A 15551-nucleotide genomic window follows, 5' to 3' on the forward strand; every position below is an offset into this window, starting at 1 on the left:
ACGTGTTGCCAGCGCTGAGCATAATCTCTGCAGAAAAGTACTTGGGGGTGACAGTGGGCAATAAACTAAATATGAGCCAGCAGTGTGCCCTTGTTACCAAGAAGGCGACTGGCATCCTGGGCTGCATGGGTAGGTGTTGCCAGTAGGCCAAGGGAAGTGATTATTCCCTCTCTTCAGCACCGGGGAGGCCACATCTGGAGTCCTGTGTCCAGTTGTGGGCCCCCCACTACGGAAAGGCTGTGGACACATTGGAGAGTCCAGTGGAGGGCAGTGAAAACGGTTTGGGGGCTGAGGGCCATGGCTGGTGAGGAGAGGCTGAGGGAAATGGGCTAATTTAGTCTGGAGAAGAGGAGACTGAGGGGGGACTTAATAGCCCCCCTGCAGTGGGGCTGTGAAGAGGATAGAGCTGGGCTGTTCTCAGTGGGGGCAGATGACAGGACAAGGAGCAATGGGCTCAAGCTGCAGCAAGGGAAGCTGAGGTTGGATGTTAGGAAGAATTTTCTCATGAGGAGGGTGGTGAAGCACTGGGACAGGCTCCCCAGAGAGGTGGTGCAGTCTCCATCCTTGGCGGTTTTGACGACCAAGGTAGACAAAGCCCCGGCTGGGATGATGTAGTTGGGGCTGGTCCTGCTTGGAGCAGGGGGTTGCACTAGATGTGACCTCCTGAGGTCCCTTCCAGCCCTCATTTTCTATGATTCAGGGGGCCATTCTGGGGGAAGCCCCCCTTTTGGCTGCTTAAAACGTTTTCTCACTTTGCTTTTTAAATATACTCTACCTATGTTTATTGTCCCACTACTCCTTTGTCTACCCCAGCTCTCAGCTGCCTCTGCACTGTCCTTTATATCTGAGGCAGTTTCCCAGTGGATAATCTCTTTTCTGCATCTGAAAGCTTCTGAAGATCCACCTGTGATACATGCTCAGGCATGGCCTGATCCAGGATTTTGTGAAGGAGGGTGCAGGAGCAGCCACAGCACTGCAGGGGTGGCTGCACTTTCCCCCCCAGTTCCTTTGCCTTCCCCATCCCCAACTCCAGGTGGGCAGACCACACTCCAGAAGCAGCAGCAAGGACTCTCTTTCTTTTTAAGTTCCCAAATCAGGTAAGAATCCCATCCCTGCCCCCTCCCCTCTTGGCACCCCTTTGTGTCCTCTCCATCCTCACTCCCCTCCTATTTGCCCTACCACCACTGCTGCTGTCCCCACTGTCTCTGGCTGATTGGGGCAGGGGTTGGGGTGGGGGCAGAGCTGCTCCTGCCCTGCTCTAGCCGGGTTCAGCTGGTGACGGCGGTGGTGGCAGCAAGCTAGTTCCTCCTCTCTGCCCAGTCCTTCCGGGTGTTCCCTGCTGTTCCAGGAGCAGGCACAGGGCAGGGGAAGGCATCCGCTGCCACCACCGCTGCTGTCTCCCGGCTGCACCGGCTCTAGCGTCCCTCCCCCTGATCCCCACCCCCCCAAGCCACAACTCTCCTAATTCATCTCATGGGGAGGAAGGGCTCCAGAGCCGCTGCAGCTGGCTCAGCAGGGGACAGCAGCAGTGGCAGTGGGAAGGGCGGGGGGGACACTTCTGGACTGGGCAAAAAGGAGGAACCTGCCCGCTACCCTTACTGCTGCTGAGCTCAGCAGGAGCAGGGCAGGAGCGGCTCTGGAGGCCCTGATCAGTTTGGTATAGTGATGGGTAGGGAGGGGGTGCATGGGAGGGGAGGTGGGAATGCTGCTGAGGACTGAGGGCAAGGGAAGGGGTGCTGGGAAGTGGGGGTATGTGTGTTTGTGGAGGAGGGGATTCTTCCCAGCTGCTGCTCCTATGAGATGGTCCAAAAGTGGTGGCTGCATCTATGCCATGGCACCCCTTCTGGATCCGCCCCTCTGCTCAGGGGCTCACCTGTAATGACATTACCGTTTCGTGCGTTCTCTTCTCGTGTGCCAGCCTGTCACGGCTACAGTCTGGAAAGCCAGGCGCAGCGTATGAAATTCTCACCCCACCGAAGGCTGTGGGCCGTTTGCCATTTCTCAGTCTATAAATATGTAGATGGCTCAGACTTACATCCTCTGCTCCTAAGATCTCTCCAGTCGTTCCTTTGGGCCAAATCCCACACTGACAAACCTGCATTGAAGTTGATGGGGATTTGGCCTGTACCGGAACGATAAGATCTGATGCTATGTTACTTGTTCTCATGCTGCCCTGCCACCGTGTGCCATCAGCATTTATACCACGATGCAACGCCGTGTAGGTAACACAACACTGCATTACCTACTGCTGCAGAGCACGTACACCGCCTGGTTTTGAGGAGACTTTGCAGAATTCACACGTGGCACGTGCAAGTTGCTCCTCATTTATCTCGGGGCATGGGAAGTATGGCATGGGTATGGCATGGGGAGCACTGAACATTTTCAACTTCGTTTTGATTCCCTCTGTAGAAACGACGTGATTGCAGTAGGATGTTTTAGAGAGCGGCCACATGTTTTCCAGTGTAGCCCTTATCAAATTATTTGGACTAGTTTTTAAGATCTGCCGAGCAGTTTCGCTTCTGATTAGATCCCGTTAACTCCGTATAGCATGACCAGCAGTCTGCGGGTTTTCATTTGTTTGCGTAAGCCTTAGTTAAGGGAAGTTGCATCTTTAAATACCATACAGAAAGAATGGAAGAGCTCTGGAAAAGGGAAAGCACAGCTGTTCCATCCTGGCCCGTTGTGGCTCCCATGTGTCCCACAGGCAATATCTGTCTTAAACTCATCTAATAAAATTACCTAATTCCTTATGCTCACAATCTAGTAGTGAGCGTCTTGGAGCTCTCTTCCTCTTCCGCTTTCCTGCCCACGTTTGCCGTAGCTTGCCCTGGCCTCACCCGTTCCAACTCCAGTGTGGCGGTTGCTCCGGTTTCTCAGCAGGTGGGTGTAGCTTTCAATCCAAGCATCAGCAAAACTAACCAAATCACTTGCCAAGTTCTTGGATCCCACATGCCCCCTGAAAGCTATTGAGCTGCCTTTAAAGCTCTGTGAAACGGCACCGTAGACTTCCCCCTAATAGTATGGCCTCTTTCACTCAGGAGAATTCAAAAAACCCCCACTCCCGTTCCAAGAGATGGAGACCCCCCCCCTCGTCTTTTCTACCCACAAACATGCTGTAACCATAACATTAAAGTTTCCCTGGCTTATTATGAAGTATTTAAATGTCAGTGCTGTTTCCGAGACCATCAGGGCAGATTTAATGGTGGCCAAGGTCAACAAAATGCTAACTGAGACCTCTCTTTTAGGGCCTTGAGGGGCTCTTAATAGAGTCTCAGCCATGCCATTAATTTGCAGCTTGGGCCTTTATCTTTCAATCTCCTCCTGACAATTATTTTGTTCCGTCTCTGTTCATAAGCTTAGCTTTCTTATACTGTCTCTTTAGTCAATGAAACAAATAGCTATACAGTGTATGCTTGTGGCAGTAGGGGGCTGGGGGTTTTCCCATTTCCCATCCACTTTTCTGTTTCTCTTTAAGGACCTAAGGAGGTTCAGTGTGGCACTTTCTGGAGCCCATTAAAACTTGCATGTTTTATATGAGATCCCTTAAGAACCTCTTCATGTCTTCCCAGCACCTGTGGTCCAGCAGGTTTGGGAGTCAAGTTGATTTGTAGTCCTTTTCCCTTGTAGGGCCTTAAACACTATTCTTCATCATAGGAAGATGAGAATCAACATCCATAATGCATAACTACACGATTATTGTGTTCTCTCCTCTCCTCTCCTCTCCTCTCCTCTCCTCTGTTGTGTCCCTTGATGTCTTTCTTGCCTTTCTTCAGTTCTGGTCACCCCTTCCCGTGTTGTCTATTTTGGAGTTATAAGAGCTTCAGGATTGAGGGATGTGGGGGGTTATTTTGTACTGTTATTTATAAAGCTTCGTGGACAGCAGTGCCATGCAATAATAAACAGCAGCAAGTTGGACGTTCTTGTAGCATGTTGCATTCGTGGTAGGTTGCCCTGCCAGCTCCTCTGACTTCTGGGATATTCTAATACCCTGCACGTTTCACGCAGTCCAAGTACTCAGTGTTGTTCTTTCTTTAACTGGGACACTAATGTCTACAACCCATCAGGCCCCATGCGGCATAGCATGTCCCCATGTGGCTTTCAGTCACACGATGGAGAATATATTTTTGTACTGATAAAACTAAAAGTAATCAAATATCAGTATAATCTCCATTATTTCCCATTCTATACATGGAAACTTGGAATAGGCAGGTTTAGGGGCAGTCACATATCTGTTATTTCTGCAAGGATTATATCATAGAATCATAGAAAATGAGGGCTGGAAGGGACCTCAGGAGGTCACGTCTAGTCCAGCCCTCTGCTCAAAGCAGGACCAGCCCCAACTGCATCATTTCAGCCAAGGGTTTGTCTAGCCAGGTCTTAAAAACCTCCAAGGATGAAGAGTCCACCACCTCTCTGGGGAGCCTGGTCTAGTGTTTTACTACCCTCCTAGTGAGAGAATTTTTCCTAACCTCAACTTCCCCTGCTGCAGCTTGAGCCCATTGTGCCTTGTTGTCATCTGCCCGCACTGAGCTCAGTCCAGCTCCATCCTCTTTGCAGCCCCCCGGCAGGGAGTCAAAGGCTACTATTAAATCGTCTCTTGGTCTTGTCTTCTAAATCAGCCTCAACATCTCCTGATAAGTCACATCCCACAGCCCCCAAACCGTTTTCATTGCCCTCTCCTAACCCGTGATATATTGTTTGTACCATTTAGCTGTAAGCTCTTTGGGACGGGGATTGTCTTTGCATATGCAGACAGCACCCAATTTGCTGTGTATGCTGCTAGATTACAAATAATAGCTTCCCGGCCATCAGCGGCCTCCAAATTTCAGCTTGCTCACTGCTTGCTAAAGTGGTTCGGTTATCTTTAACAAACCTGGCTTCTGCAATTAAACAAAATTAAATCTTTGACAAAGGCCCCGAGGGCCAAAACAGAGTTTAAATCCAATATGTTACTGAAATTAACACACAAGCCTAGGAAAAAAAGAAGCCGCGAGTGCATGATTCACTGCCGTTCTGATGTGCATAGCAACTCAGATGTTTAACTGTCGAGATAAACTGTTGGGCAAAGATATAGTCCAGGACGCAAGTAGGATTTTGATGTCCGTTGCATAACAGCCACGAGTGCAGCACAGCCACTGGAGTTGGCTTGCGTTGGGTTGACAAATGTAAATTACAGCGGCTTTCCTTCTTCGTGGTTTTATCAGAGTATAATCACTTGCCCAGCTTAATTGAAAAATCACTTACATTTATAGCGGAATTTAAACATGTTTTGTATTTAAATGACAGCTTTTGATGTACAACCATTTTTTACAGAAAGTAGTGAGTTTTTATCTGTTTCTGTAAAGATATTTCAAAAAGTCTCATCAAATTTCCAACGGTAAGTAATATCCCATTCAGTACAAGGTGAAATGTTTTACATCAAATCTCCTGCTGTGTAATGGCTAATCAAAGAGTATTTATAGTGGCTGAATGGATTTTTTGGCTTGGTATTCAGAATTAAACATTTTCAAACATTAACATTTAATGTTTTTTGCCACTCTTCAAGTTGATTTTATATAACCCCAGATACTCACAACTACTTGATACTCTGAAGCTACTTGTTTTATGCCAAGGATCCTGCAGGCAGCAGATTTGTATTTTTATTGTACTTGTGTAGACTGAATGAAAAGCAGATTTGATAGCGGGCTCATCTCTGCCTTTTGATAAACCTTTGCTTGAGTCGTGCTGGGTGTCTATCAGTAAAATGTAACGACTCCAGCGCTGGTACGACACCTTTACGCTGAGAGCTAATAACAAAAAGTACATTTTTCTGAGCCAGGGCACAATTTTGCAGGTGCTTTATTTCAAATTTTGGAATTTTTTTCTCTTATTTTAGGTTTCCAACAAGAAGAGCCCTTGCCAGCCACCGTGTTTGGAACTGGATGGTTCGTACCTAGGTGTAGCTCGACAGCAGACATTGTTCAAGAACAGTAAAGCATCGAAGTCTGGAAGTCCAACTCTGGTTTCAGTACCTCGGCACTGTAGAAATAATCACGTTCATGGGACCACAGCCCAGTACAAGCAGGAGGAGGTTATGGATGAATGCCTGGTGGGAAATGGTCTGCAGAGAAAATGCAACAATATGATGTCATCCACCAAGCAGAGGAGCCCGTACCGCAAAGAGCTGGCTCAGGACACGGAGTGGGGAACGAATGAGTTTCAGAGCACGTGTCCTCATCAAGCAGGTCACTGTTGCGCTTCCAGAGAGCGAGGAAGCTCAGATAACACTCACGACGGCCGTCAGGTCAGCCATGTACCCAGAAGACATTGCGGGCCACAATACGAAGGCTGCGATTACCTCAGGCGCTCTCGTGTGTCTGGACTGAATGACAGCATGGACTCTGGATCGAAAGAAACGGAGCATAGTAAAAGGCTATCTGAAGAAAGACGGCAGCAGCTTCTGCTGCAGAAACTGGAGCTGGAGATTGAAAAAGAGCGTCTCCAGCATTTGTTGGCTAAGCAGGAAGCAAAACTACTTTTGAAACAGCAACAGCTACATCAGTCGAGGCTGGATTACAACAGGTGAGTCTCTGAGGTTCCTAGTTATAAGAAAAGTCTTTTATGTACTGCAGCACCCTAAGTTGATGGGAAATGTTGATGGAGGTAGAGTAGGGCATGCTCCATGCCCTGAAAAGCTTACAGCTTAAGCTAGATGAGACTTAAACGGATAGCAATAGCAAAAATCTGCTTTTAAGCAGAGATTTCAAGGAGAAAGAGTGCTTTAGTGGACTAGAGCAAGGAGCAGAAGGTGCTGAAAACAGCATGAAAGAAGTTGCCAAAACCACGAGTGGGAGAAAAAGACAAAGGGGAGCCGTAAGAGTTGGGTTGAACAGGATGCAGGAAAGGAAGTAGAGGGAAATGTATACTGGGCTTGAGGTTCTTTGGGTAGATGTGATCTCTTTTATTAGACCAACTAAATAGTTGTAAAAAAAGTTTTTTCCAACTACGCACTTGGTCTAATAGAAGAGATCACATCTACCCAAAGAACCTGGCCTGCCTATGTCCTTTGACCAACACGGCTACAACCAACAACCCTACTGGACATGCATGCTGATGTGATATCAGGTATATAGATGTAAAGGACAGTGTGGTTCTGCACTCAAGGGACTACAAAATAAATTGAATTCAGCTGGCTGAAAGCTCAGTCTTGAGGTGGTGCTGCTCTGTGGGTGGTGGTTGATTGGAAAAAATAAGTTCAAGAAGATGGAGGCAGTTGCGTGCGAGGGGAAAAGAAAAAATAATTCAAAGCGTAGAGCACAATGGGATTAAAAAGAACAGAAGATACAGCATTGAGAGGTGCTTAGATACTAGGTGGGTCATTGGAGGAAGGAAAGAAGAGCAGAGATGAAGGCAGGGGCAGAACTGTGCGACATCTCAAGTCGATGAAGATGCCTGGACTGCATGTAGGCGCTGCGAGAGCACCCTGCAAAGTAGTCAAATAGGGGCTTGATGTGGTAGGGGAAGAAGCCAAATTTAGCAGTGGCATAGACTGGAGTGGAGCAGTCAAGGAAATGTGCAACAGTCAGAGGAGAAAGTTGTCCTAATCAAGAAGAGAAGTGAGTCTATGGGATAGAAGGATTTCCACAGTGAGAACAGGGAGGAATTCCTAGATTCTAGCAGGCTTGTAGAAAAAGCATTGAGATTTGATGCTGATATTGGGGGATCCATCAGGAATCTGCTCTGTATCACCTTGGCCCCACACACCTTACAAGTGCCGTAGAGGCACAAACCAGTTTCTCTTTCTTCCATCTCCGTCGCAGCCCCACAGCTGCGTTAGAGCTTTACAAGAGACTACTAAAGCTGAAATAGTTTTTGATTTGGCTGCGTAGGCTGCACTCTGCTAAGAAGCATTCTCTGCTGCTTTTGTATGTAAGATGCAATCCAAAAATTAATGGTATTGTGTTTAGTTTTTAAATGCCTGTTTTATCACCAGCAATAACAATTGTTTGTGTTGGAAATGACGGAGGTCACAAACAAAGGATTATGACTTCAGGTGAGAAATAAGAAGGAACAGATGGATTCTTAATCATCAAATATCCTAATTTCATGCATGTGTCCCACTGATGAAAAGTAAGAAGAATATGAAGGACATGTAGGCAGTGTTGCTTTTAAAGTGAATCTTTTCCAGCATCTTCTGTGAAGCGTCAGCTGCTCAACAAAGGAGCTCTTGAATACTTTTATAATGATGTTCTTCTGGTTGCTATCACTGTACCTCTTTTAACCAGCTTCTGCTGAGAAGATTGCATGTTCTACAAAGCAGTAGTTGCTAGGGGAAAAAGCACGGAAGGGGAAACCATATGTGATTAGTCTGAGTCTTAAAAATATTTTCCATTACCTGTTCAGCCTGAGTTGCAAAACTGGATAAATGGGCAGGTGCCATTTCATCACCAAAAAAAGCATTTTCAAGGCAAAAATCCGAATGCAAGACTTTTCTCTGATCTCTGTAGAGTTAAATACAGTTGAACGATTTGTGCTGAACATCTTCACGGATCTAATTTTACAGGTATTCCTCAAGCATCACCTTTCACCTTTCTGCTCCAGCGATATCACTCTTTTTGACGTACTGCTAACTGCTGAATTACGTTTATGCACTACGAACAATAAAGTTCAGATTTCCTTAAACATCCAACTACAGCTTGCTAACTTATCAGGAAGCCTTAACAAATCAGGGACTTAACTTATTCTCATCTTTTACCATCATGGTGATACTAAACATCTCCCCCCACTCCCAGGAGGAGGTGGAAACAACTAATGTTAATTTATTTCTATTCTTCCTGGGTGGGAGGAATTTTGCAATGCTTAATTAGGCCCATTCTTAGCTGCTAAGGGTGTTGTCATTTGAATAAGAATAAGAGGCCCTGACCACTTACATTTGTGGCTATTAAAATTCCCATATCTCTTTCAGCAAGAGTAGGAGTTGGCTCTCTTTTCCTGTCCTAATCATAATTGTGGTGTGTCTCCCTATATTCCACCCTGCAGCTTTATAAGGAACAAGTTTCTTCAGTCCCTGGTGCTTTCCATGTAAAATAGCCACTGTATTTTATGCCGGAGGTAACTGTATTTTGTTTGTGGCGGAAATGACTCCTGTCAGGGTTTAACAGTACTGCAGGGTAGTTTTAGTTGCAGAAATGGCAGCAGCCAGTGACATACTTAAGGTCTTTCATAACCCGAGGGGCTGGAAATGGAAACCATGTGCAAATGGCAATATACCAGCAAGCTATTCCCCAAACCAAGGACCAGGCTAGGTTAAGATGGGGCATTGTCTGCAGGACTTCTCCCCTAATTAAAAATGGAAAGAAGCTGCTCTTATATTTTCTGCAGCTGATAGGAAGCTTTTGAGCTCTTGCGAATGATGATGATGATGATGATGATGAAGTGAGTGTCGCCACACTCGTGTCGGAAGCGTGAGGACCAGAACGGCAGCGACGGGTAGAACAATCAAGGTCAATAAGACCGTGGGCGCCCGAAGGAGGACCGCAAGGGCATTCATAGAGGATGCGGTTGGCCATCTGAGTTTGAGCACTACAGTTGCAGCCAGTGTCGTTGGAAGGGCCCCAAGATTGCATGCTTGCCTTAAGCCATCTAATGCCCGTTTTGAGATGGTTAAGAGCAGTCCAGGCCCTGCAGGGCAGCTGCCAGCCAGAGAGGAGGGATCTGGTGCTAGGGATGAAGTCTTTAGCTACAGATCGTGTGCAGAACATTGCTTGTTCCACTGATGTGAAGTCCATGCTGTGTGCAGATGCGGTGAGCTTATTGGCCTGAGAGGAGAACAGGTTCTGAGACTTCAGGCGGTCGTTGGATTTGTGGCTTGTGGCTACTAGGTTGGAGTGCAAAAAATGGTCCAGATCTTGAACTTTTAGGCCTAGGGCCAGGGTAGCAGCTTGTCTCCGGATCTCAGGGGGGATTAATGCAGTCCTGAGTTGGAAGAAGCAGGAACATTTGTCCTAGAATACAGCCTCTCGTTCCTCAAGCAGGCAGGCACTTTGAAATGAGTAAATTTGAGTCTTTAAACCAATTTTCCTGTGACGGCCTTCAGACCGTGAGCAGAAAATTGCTCCCTCTGGTCTTTTCTCCTGTCAAATAGGGCATATGGAAAAATGAGGAGAGGGTTGCTTTTCTGTGCATATGGTAAATACAACCCTCTTCTGAGACATCAGTATACTCCTTTGCAGAGGGTCGCGGTTGGACTACCCTCCATAGAGCGTACCTCTCACCAAAACCTACTTTTCCAGGTTTAGAGGCGAAGCTCTTGATTCAGAAGAAGTGGCCTTTGAAGCACTAGGACCAACAGCACAAACCCTGACGAACGGCACTCGCATGGGCCTAAGGTAACCTTTTAACAATTAATTTATTTCAAGTGTCTGTGTATATTCATAAATCTTAAGTTTACTTGGCTCCCAGGGCCGTCAGGGCCTGCTGCAGACTCGCTCAGTAATTGCAGGTATGCTTTTGTAGGCTTTTCCTCCTTCTGGTGGCAAGAGAAAAAAGATGGGCATCTTTTTAAGAGAAGCTGTACCTCACCAATGGTTCCTGCCTACGTGGGGGCAGCTCTGGTTTCCATCTCTTCCCCCATCAATGACATATTAGGCTTGAGAAACCAGTTATGGATAAAATGGTCACAGTGTAATATAGTTCATGTAGTTCTCTGCGTGAGGACTCTGGTGAGGATAGTGTTTCCCTATTATTGGGCAAAGGATCCTAAAGCCCCAGAGATGGATCGTTCAAATTGGGCGACCCTACTCAGAGAAATGCGAGCTTAAAGATGCCGACCATTGAAACGTTCATCTCTGAAAGAGTGGCATTCGTTTTGTGAAGTGGTCACACCTCTAGCAAAGGCAAGGCTCACCTGCCAGTGAGGTCCGCCAGCCACGCTGTCACGCAGCAGAAGAAACCGAAAGGCAAGAAAAAAATACCTCTGGCTGAGTTAGGACTTCGGCATTGAGCCCTAGGAACAAAGAAACACTTAAAGCTTCCTATAACAGTGCTAGAATAGGCCTATTCTGTTCAGTATCTGCAATGTCTTTCTTAACAAAACTTATAATCTATGGTCACCGAAGCAGTTAAAGGCACCTATACAGTTTTAATTGTCTGGTAATGGCATTTGGAAGTACTGCATTATTTAACTAGTTCTAGAGATTGTAGAGAGAATTTTTTTTTCCTCTGGTACTGGCTTTTCCTCCCCTAAAATTGATTGAATGATCATTTTTCGGTGTAAACAGCTATATCTGGTACATGGTACCTAGCGCTCTTTTTAAATAGAAACAATAGAAAGGTGTTTTCCTGGTAGAGGGCCATGAGAGCGCTCTTCTTTTAGATGACAGATTATCTTAGTGGACCATGAGATGTTTGAAGCAGTCCAGCCTTTGCCCCAACTGTGTTTCTAGCATAGTCAATGGAAGCTTTATCGGTGACTTCACTGCAAGCCGAGTTGAAGCTAACCCCAACGTATACATTGTACATCTCGCCTGTTGGGGGAAGCACTTTTCTTAGGCCCACAGGCAGACAAGGTTCTTTACATAAATGCGATATCTTTTATTAAACCAACTAAATAGTTGGAAACAGTTGTTCTTTGCAAGCTTTTGGGCACAAACATCCTTATGCCTAAAGAAGAAAGGTGTTTGTTCCCAAAAGCTTGCAACGGCTTATTCCAAGCGATGTAGTTGGTCTAATAAAAGATATTGCATCTACCCAAAGAACCTTGTCTGCCTGTGTCCTTCGACCAACACAGCCACAACCAACACCTTCTTAGGCCCGTGCAGTCATGCTCTGTGCTTGCATCTTGTTTTCTTGCTTTTCGTTTTGATGTTACAAATGGAAGGTATGGAAAGGGGAGGAGAATTTTGCAATACCTGTTTCAGGTTCTCCACTTCAGCTGTCTTTGTACTTCACTCAGTTTCCAGGTGTAAAAGTGCCCTGGATAATGGAAGGGCTTTTAATTTTCATAGGAACTCAAGCTCCACTAGTCCGTGCTTCATTGCCTTAAGTGTTGCCAAGCATCTCCTTGAAGGGGAGGAAAGGGAATCTCCCTCCTGAATACCAAAGCTCGTTCCTTCCCCTGCCCTAATCATTGATTAGCTTGTCACGTTTGTGCTAGCGGGTAGGGGAGTCCTCCGTGTTCTGGCAAGAATGCGGGTTCAGGTCAGCTAAGAGTGGGTCTTCAAAACAGTGCTTTTGCCCCATTTTTTAACGTATTACAAAATCACATCACACTCTGATCACTGTAACACATGTGCTACATAGATCCATTTAATACGTTATGGCGTGACATGGAGAGACTAGAGAAACATGACCTGGGACGTCTCTAGGTCTTTTCACAACAGGTGGCCAAACCTGCGAACATCTTTGTAGTAGGGTAAGGGAAAAGGAAGAAAAACGGTGTTGTTTACGAAACGCGAGTTCCAGATTTCATACGGTTCCCCCTGCATCCCCGTCCCCCCTCCCCTCATTCCCCTGATTAAACCCACAGTAATTTTTCAAAGTTAATATGCATTCCCGCAGTCCCAAGTCACAGTGCCAGCTGGTTCTGAAGTTTGGCAGCAAAGCATTTGAAAGTTTGTTTCCCATATTCAGTCTTCAGTTTCTCAAAGGTTACCAGATGAATGCTCCCTAAATAATTTAATCTAATGTAAGGCTGGAAGAGGCTAAGAAGACAAGTCCATTTGTCTCCTTTATGCATTTGAATATGTAAGTGATGTTTTCTTCCGTTTCAGGAAAAGGGTGTACGTAAATGCGGCCAGCGGGGGGTGGGAGGAAGGAATAATGCTGAGCAATCTGGCTCTTTCATTGGGATGCCAAAAGGTTTTTTGCTACAGAAAATGTTATCAAGAATCATAATGGAAAACCAACTTCCTCGAATTTCCAGTTCAGATATGCTTTTCTGACCTCCTCCCTGGATTAAGCTTAATTTTAATTTCTAAATAAATGAAACTCATTGTCAAATGATCTTGGTATTAAAAAAAAAAATTGTTAAAAGTATTTAAAATATTGAATTTGCTCAAGTGAGACATTGGAGTTTAGAAGTAAAATAAATAATATAATCAAGAACCGAAAAACATAGTTTTTTATAATTAACAGCTCATTTTGAGTTAATTATCTACAATTACCAAAATCTAATTGCAATTTATTCTCTACTATCTGGGAAGAATTGTAGGCAAGGGAATCTGCATCATTGGCATGCATAAATGCTATAGGATTGGTACAAATAATAGACGAGCCCTTAATGAAAAACAAAAGCAAATAGGAGCGTGCAGCTGTGCCAAGCTATTGAAAGGTAATTGTAGTCAGAAATGAGGTATGTACTTTAAAAGGCATCTTGTCATCTCCTGTAGGGAATCATTTTTTACCTACTTGAAGAAAAGATTCCCAGAGCAAATACGGAGCAGAGTTTGATTTCTGTCTCAGTTATTGGTAGCAATCTGCCTGTTTGTGAAAGGGGAAACTTTCACCTTGGGGAGTGCTTTAAATTATACCCAGCTTTCATAACCAGTATGCGTGCTTCCTTTTCTCTTCCCTGAGTGTCTCTTTACATTTTTGCTAATTATCAAAGTCTTTCAGCGAGTGTTGTCCATCCTGGCCTCTTCGGGTTGTCCTGATGTGAATGTGTAATGTTGAATTTGCTCGACTGCTGGGGAAGCCGGAGGAGGAGCTCATTTGGGAAGAAGCCTGCGCTTTTCCTGATATACAGACGGGCCATCTCTAGGCATCTGAAGGATCTGCTCTGCCCAGGGTCTCCAATTTTCTGACACGGAGCAATCCGAGCAGGGTGTTACTGGAGATTAGTTTTCACCAGCTTCGCGTGCCCATAGGTGAGCCCGGAGCAGATCTTCAGCAGCAGACACAGTCACTCGTACAATGAATGGCAAGTTGTTTGGTCGTTAGTGTAATTTCTTTTGCGTTTGCCCCAGCGTGCGAGATGCTTGAAAATATTCCGTATCCAAACGGATCCTGCTGCACTCGGTCAGCATAAAACAGCTTTTGGAAAAAAACCCCAAACCCCTTCCGTCTCCCAGATGCAGATGCTTGCTACATGCTCAAGTACCCACTCCATGTGTATTCAGTAGGATCAATACACGCAGCACCTGCTTTTGTGCGCCCTCCTGACATCTGCATCTGGGAGAGGAAAATATTAAAACAACCCACGGTTCTCCCCTTTATCGAATTTTAACTTTGAATGTAAATTTACATATCATGGAAATGCGCGCTACTTAATAATACAGGGAAGACCTACTTATTCATAGATTCATAGATCGTTAGGGGCTGGAAGGGACCTTGTGGATCATCGGGTCTGTATTAACACGGCCTGATCCTGTGTAAGCACCTCTCCTCTTCTTTGCTGTGCTGTGTACCTAAATCCGAACCCCGCTGCTCCCTTCTGGGGTCCCCGACACAGCATCTTCTTCCTTCCTGACGTGCAGCCCCCTGCATGCTGCTTTTCTGGGATCTCAAATCCCTCCGCCTTGGCCCAGACCTGAACAGAATATTTTCTAGGGGTATCATTTGCCATGATGAGCATCTTATGGCTTTGGTGTTATGTGGCAGCCTTTTAATGCATGATAGCAGCCCTTTACGGGGCTTTCTTTCCTCCAGTGCTAGAGATTTTCCAGATGTAGTTTGCAACCTCTAATTTCAGCAGAGGCTTTTCTCATTTGTGTGCGGGGCTCTATACCACCCTTGTGTGTTTTTCCTGTCTTATATTTTTAGTTAGCTGGAAATGTCAAACACAGAATTTGATAGCACTTTCTCCCCATTTGAATGTTCGTTGTTATGGTGATCGTTCCAGGAGGGAGCACTATCAGGGGTCTTTTAGAGGATTTTATGTTTACAGTATAACTATTTTTATTACTTTGTGAGGGAAGGTGACGATTATCTTTTTGCTCTTGTTAAGCACATATTATGGACTTGATGGTTTTTAGGGTTGTTTGAATTTTTATGCCCCTTTATGAGCTCTGCCGGTGCTACTCTTGCTTTTGTTCCCAAATTTCCAAGCTGGTTAAATGTAAATGCCAAGGAATATTGACGTTCAGCTCCCTCTGCTGTTCCAGGCCCGTGTTATTTATTCCCCTCCTTGTTTTATATTAAAAAACAAAACTAAAACGTATCCCATTCCACTAGTGCACCTCCATCTCATTACCTGCTGTTCTGGTTTGGGAGGACTCCATCACGCACGGCGCTGCCAGGGCATCTCGGTAGCGACCTGGAGCCACCCCCGTTTTTCCAACTCGGGGCCCTCTTGTCGCTTTTCCTCACTCTTGACATGCATCATCGACCGCTCTGGTCTCTCGAGCAGCACCTGCCAGTTGTGCCAGCGTTTGCAGTTCGGCTGAGGCCACCAAACTCCGACGCGTTTGCAAGTTATTCCTTAATCTCTGGGGGTGCATTTAATAACCCAATTTGCCACCTAGGTAACTTCACTTGTTTATTGAATGCAGCTTGCTGGGATGTATTTTTCTCCATCTCCTGAATATTTTTAAAACTGGCAGATTGACGGCATTAAAACAGACAGAAATCAACTG

General features: G+C 45.7%; 1 protein-coding gene across 1 annotated transcript in view; it reads left to right on the forward strand.

Moving 5' to 3' along the window:
• The window catches only part of LOC102369636 (protein hinderin), a 136803-nt gene that overhangs the window by 60672 nt on the left and 60580 nt on the right, over positions 1-15551 (forward strand). Inside the window, exons 4-5 of the mRNA XM_014519376.2 lie at positions 5876-6561; positions 10272-10367. Of these exons, the coding sequence (XP_014374862.2) occupies positions 5876-6561; positions 10272-10367 (782 nt within the window). The remainder of the gene's footprint in view (positions 1-5875; positions 6562-10271; positions 10368-15551) is intronic.

Source organism: Alligator sinensis, unplaced genomic scaffold (genome assembly GCF_000455745.1).
Source record: "Alligator sinensis unplaced genomic scaffold, ASM45574v1 scaffold801_1, whole genome shotgun sequence".
Lineage (NCBI taxonomy): Eukaryota > Metazoa > Chordata > Crocodylia > Alligatoridae > Alligator > Alligator sinensis.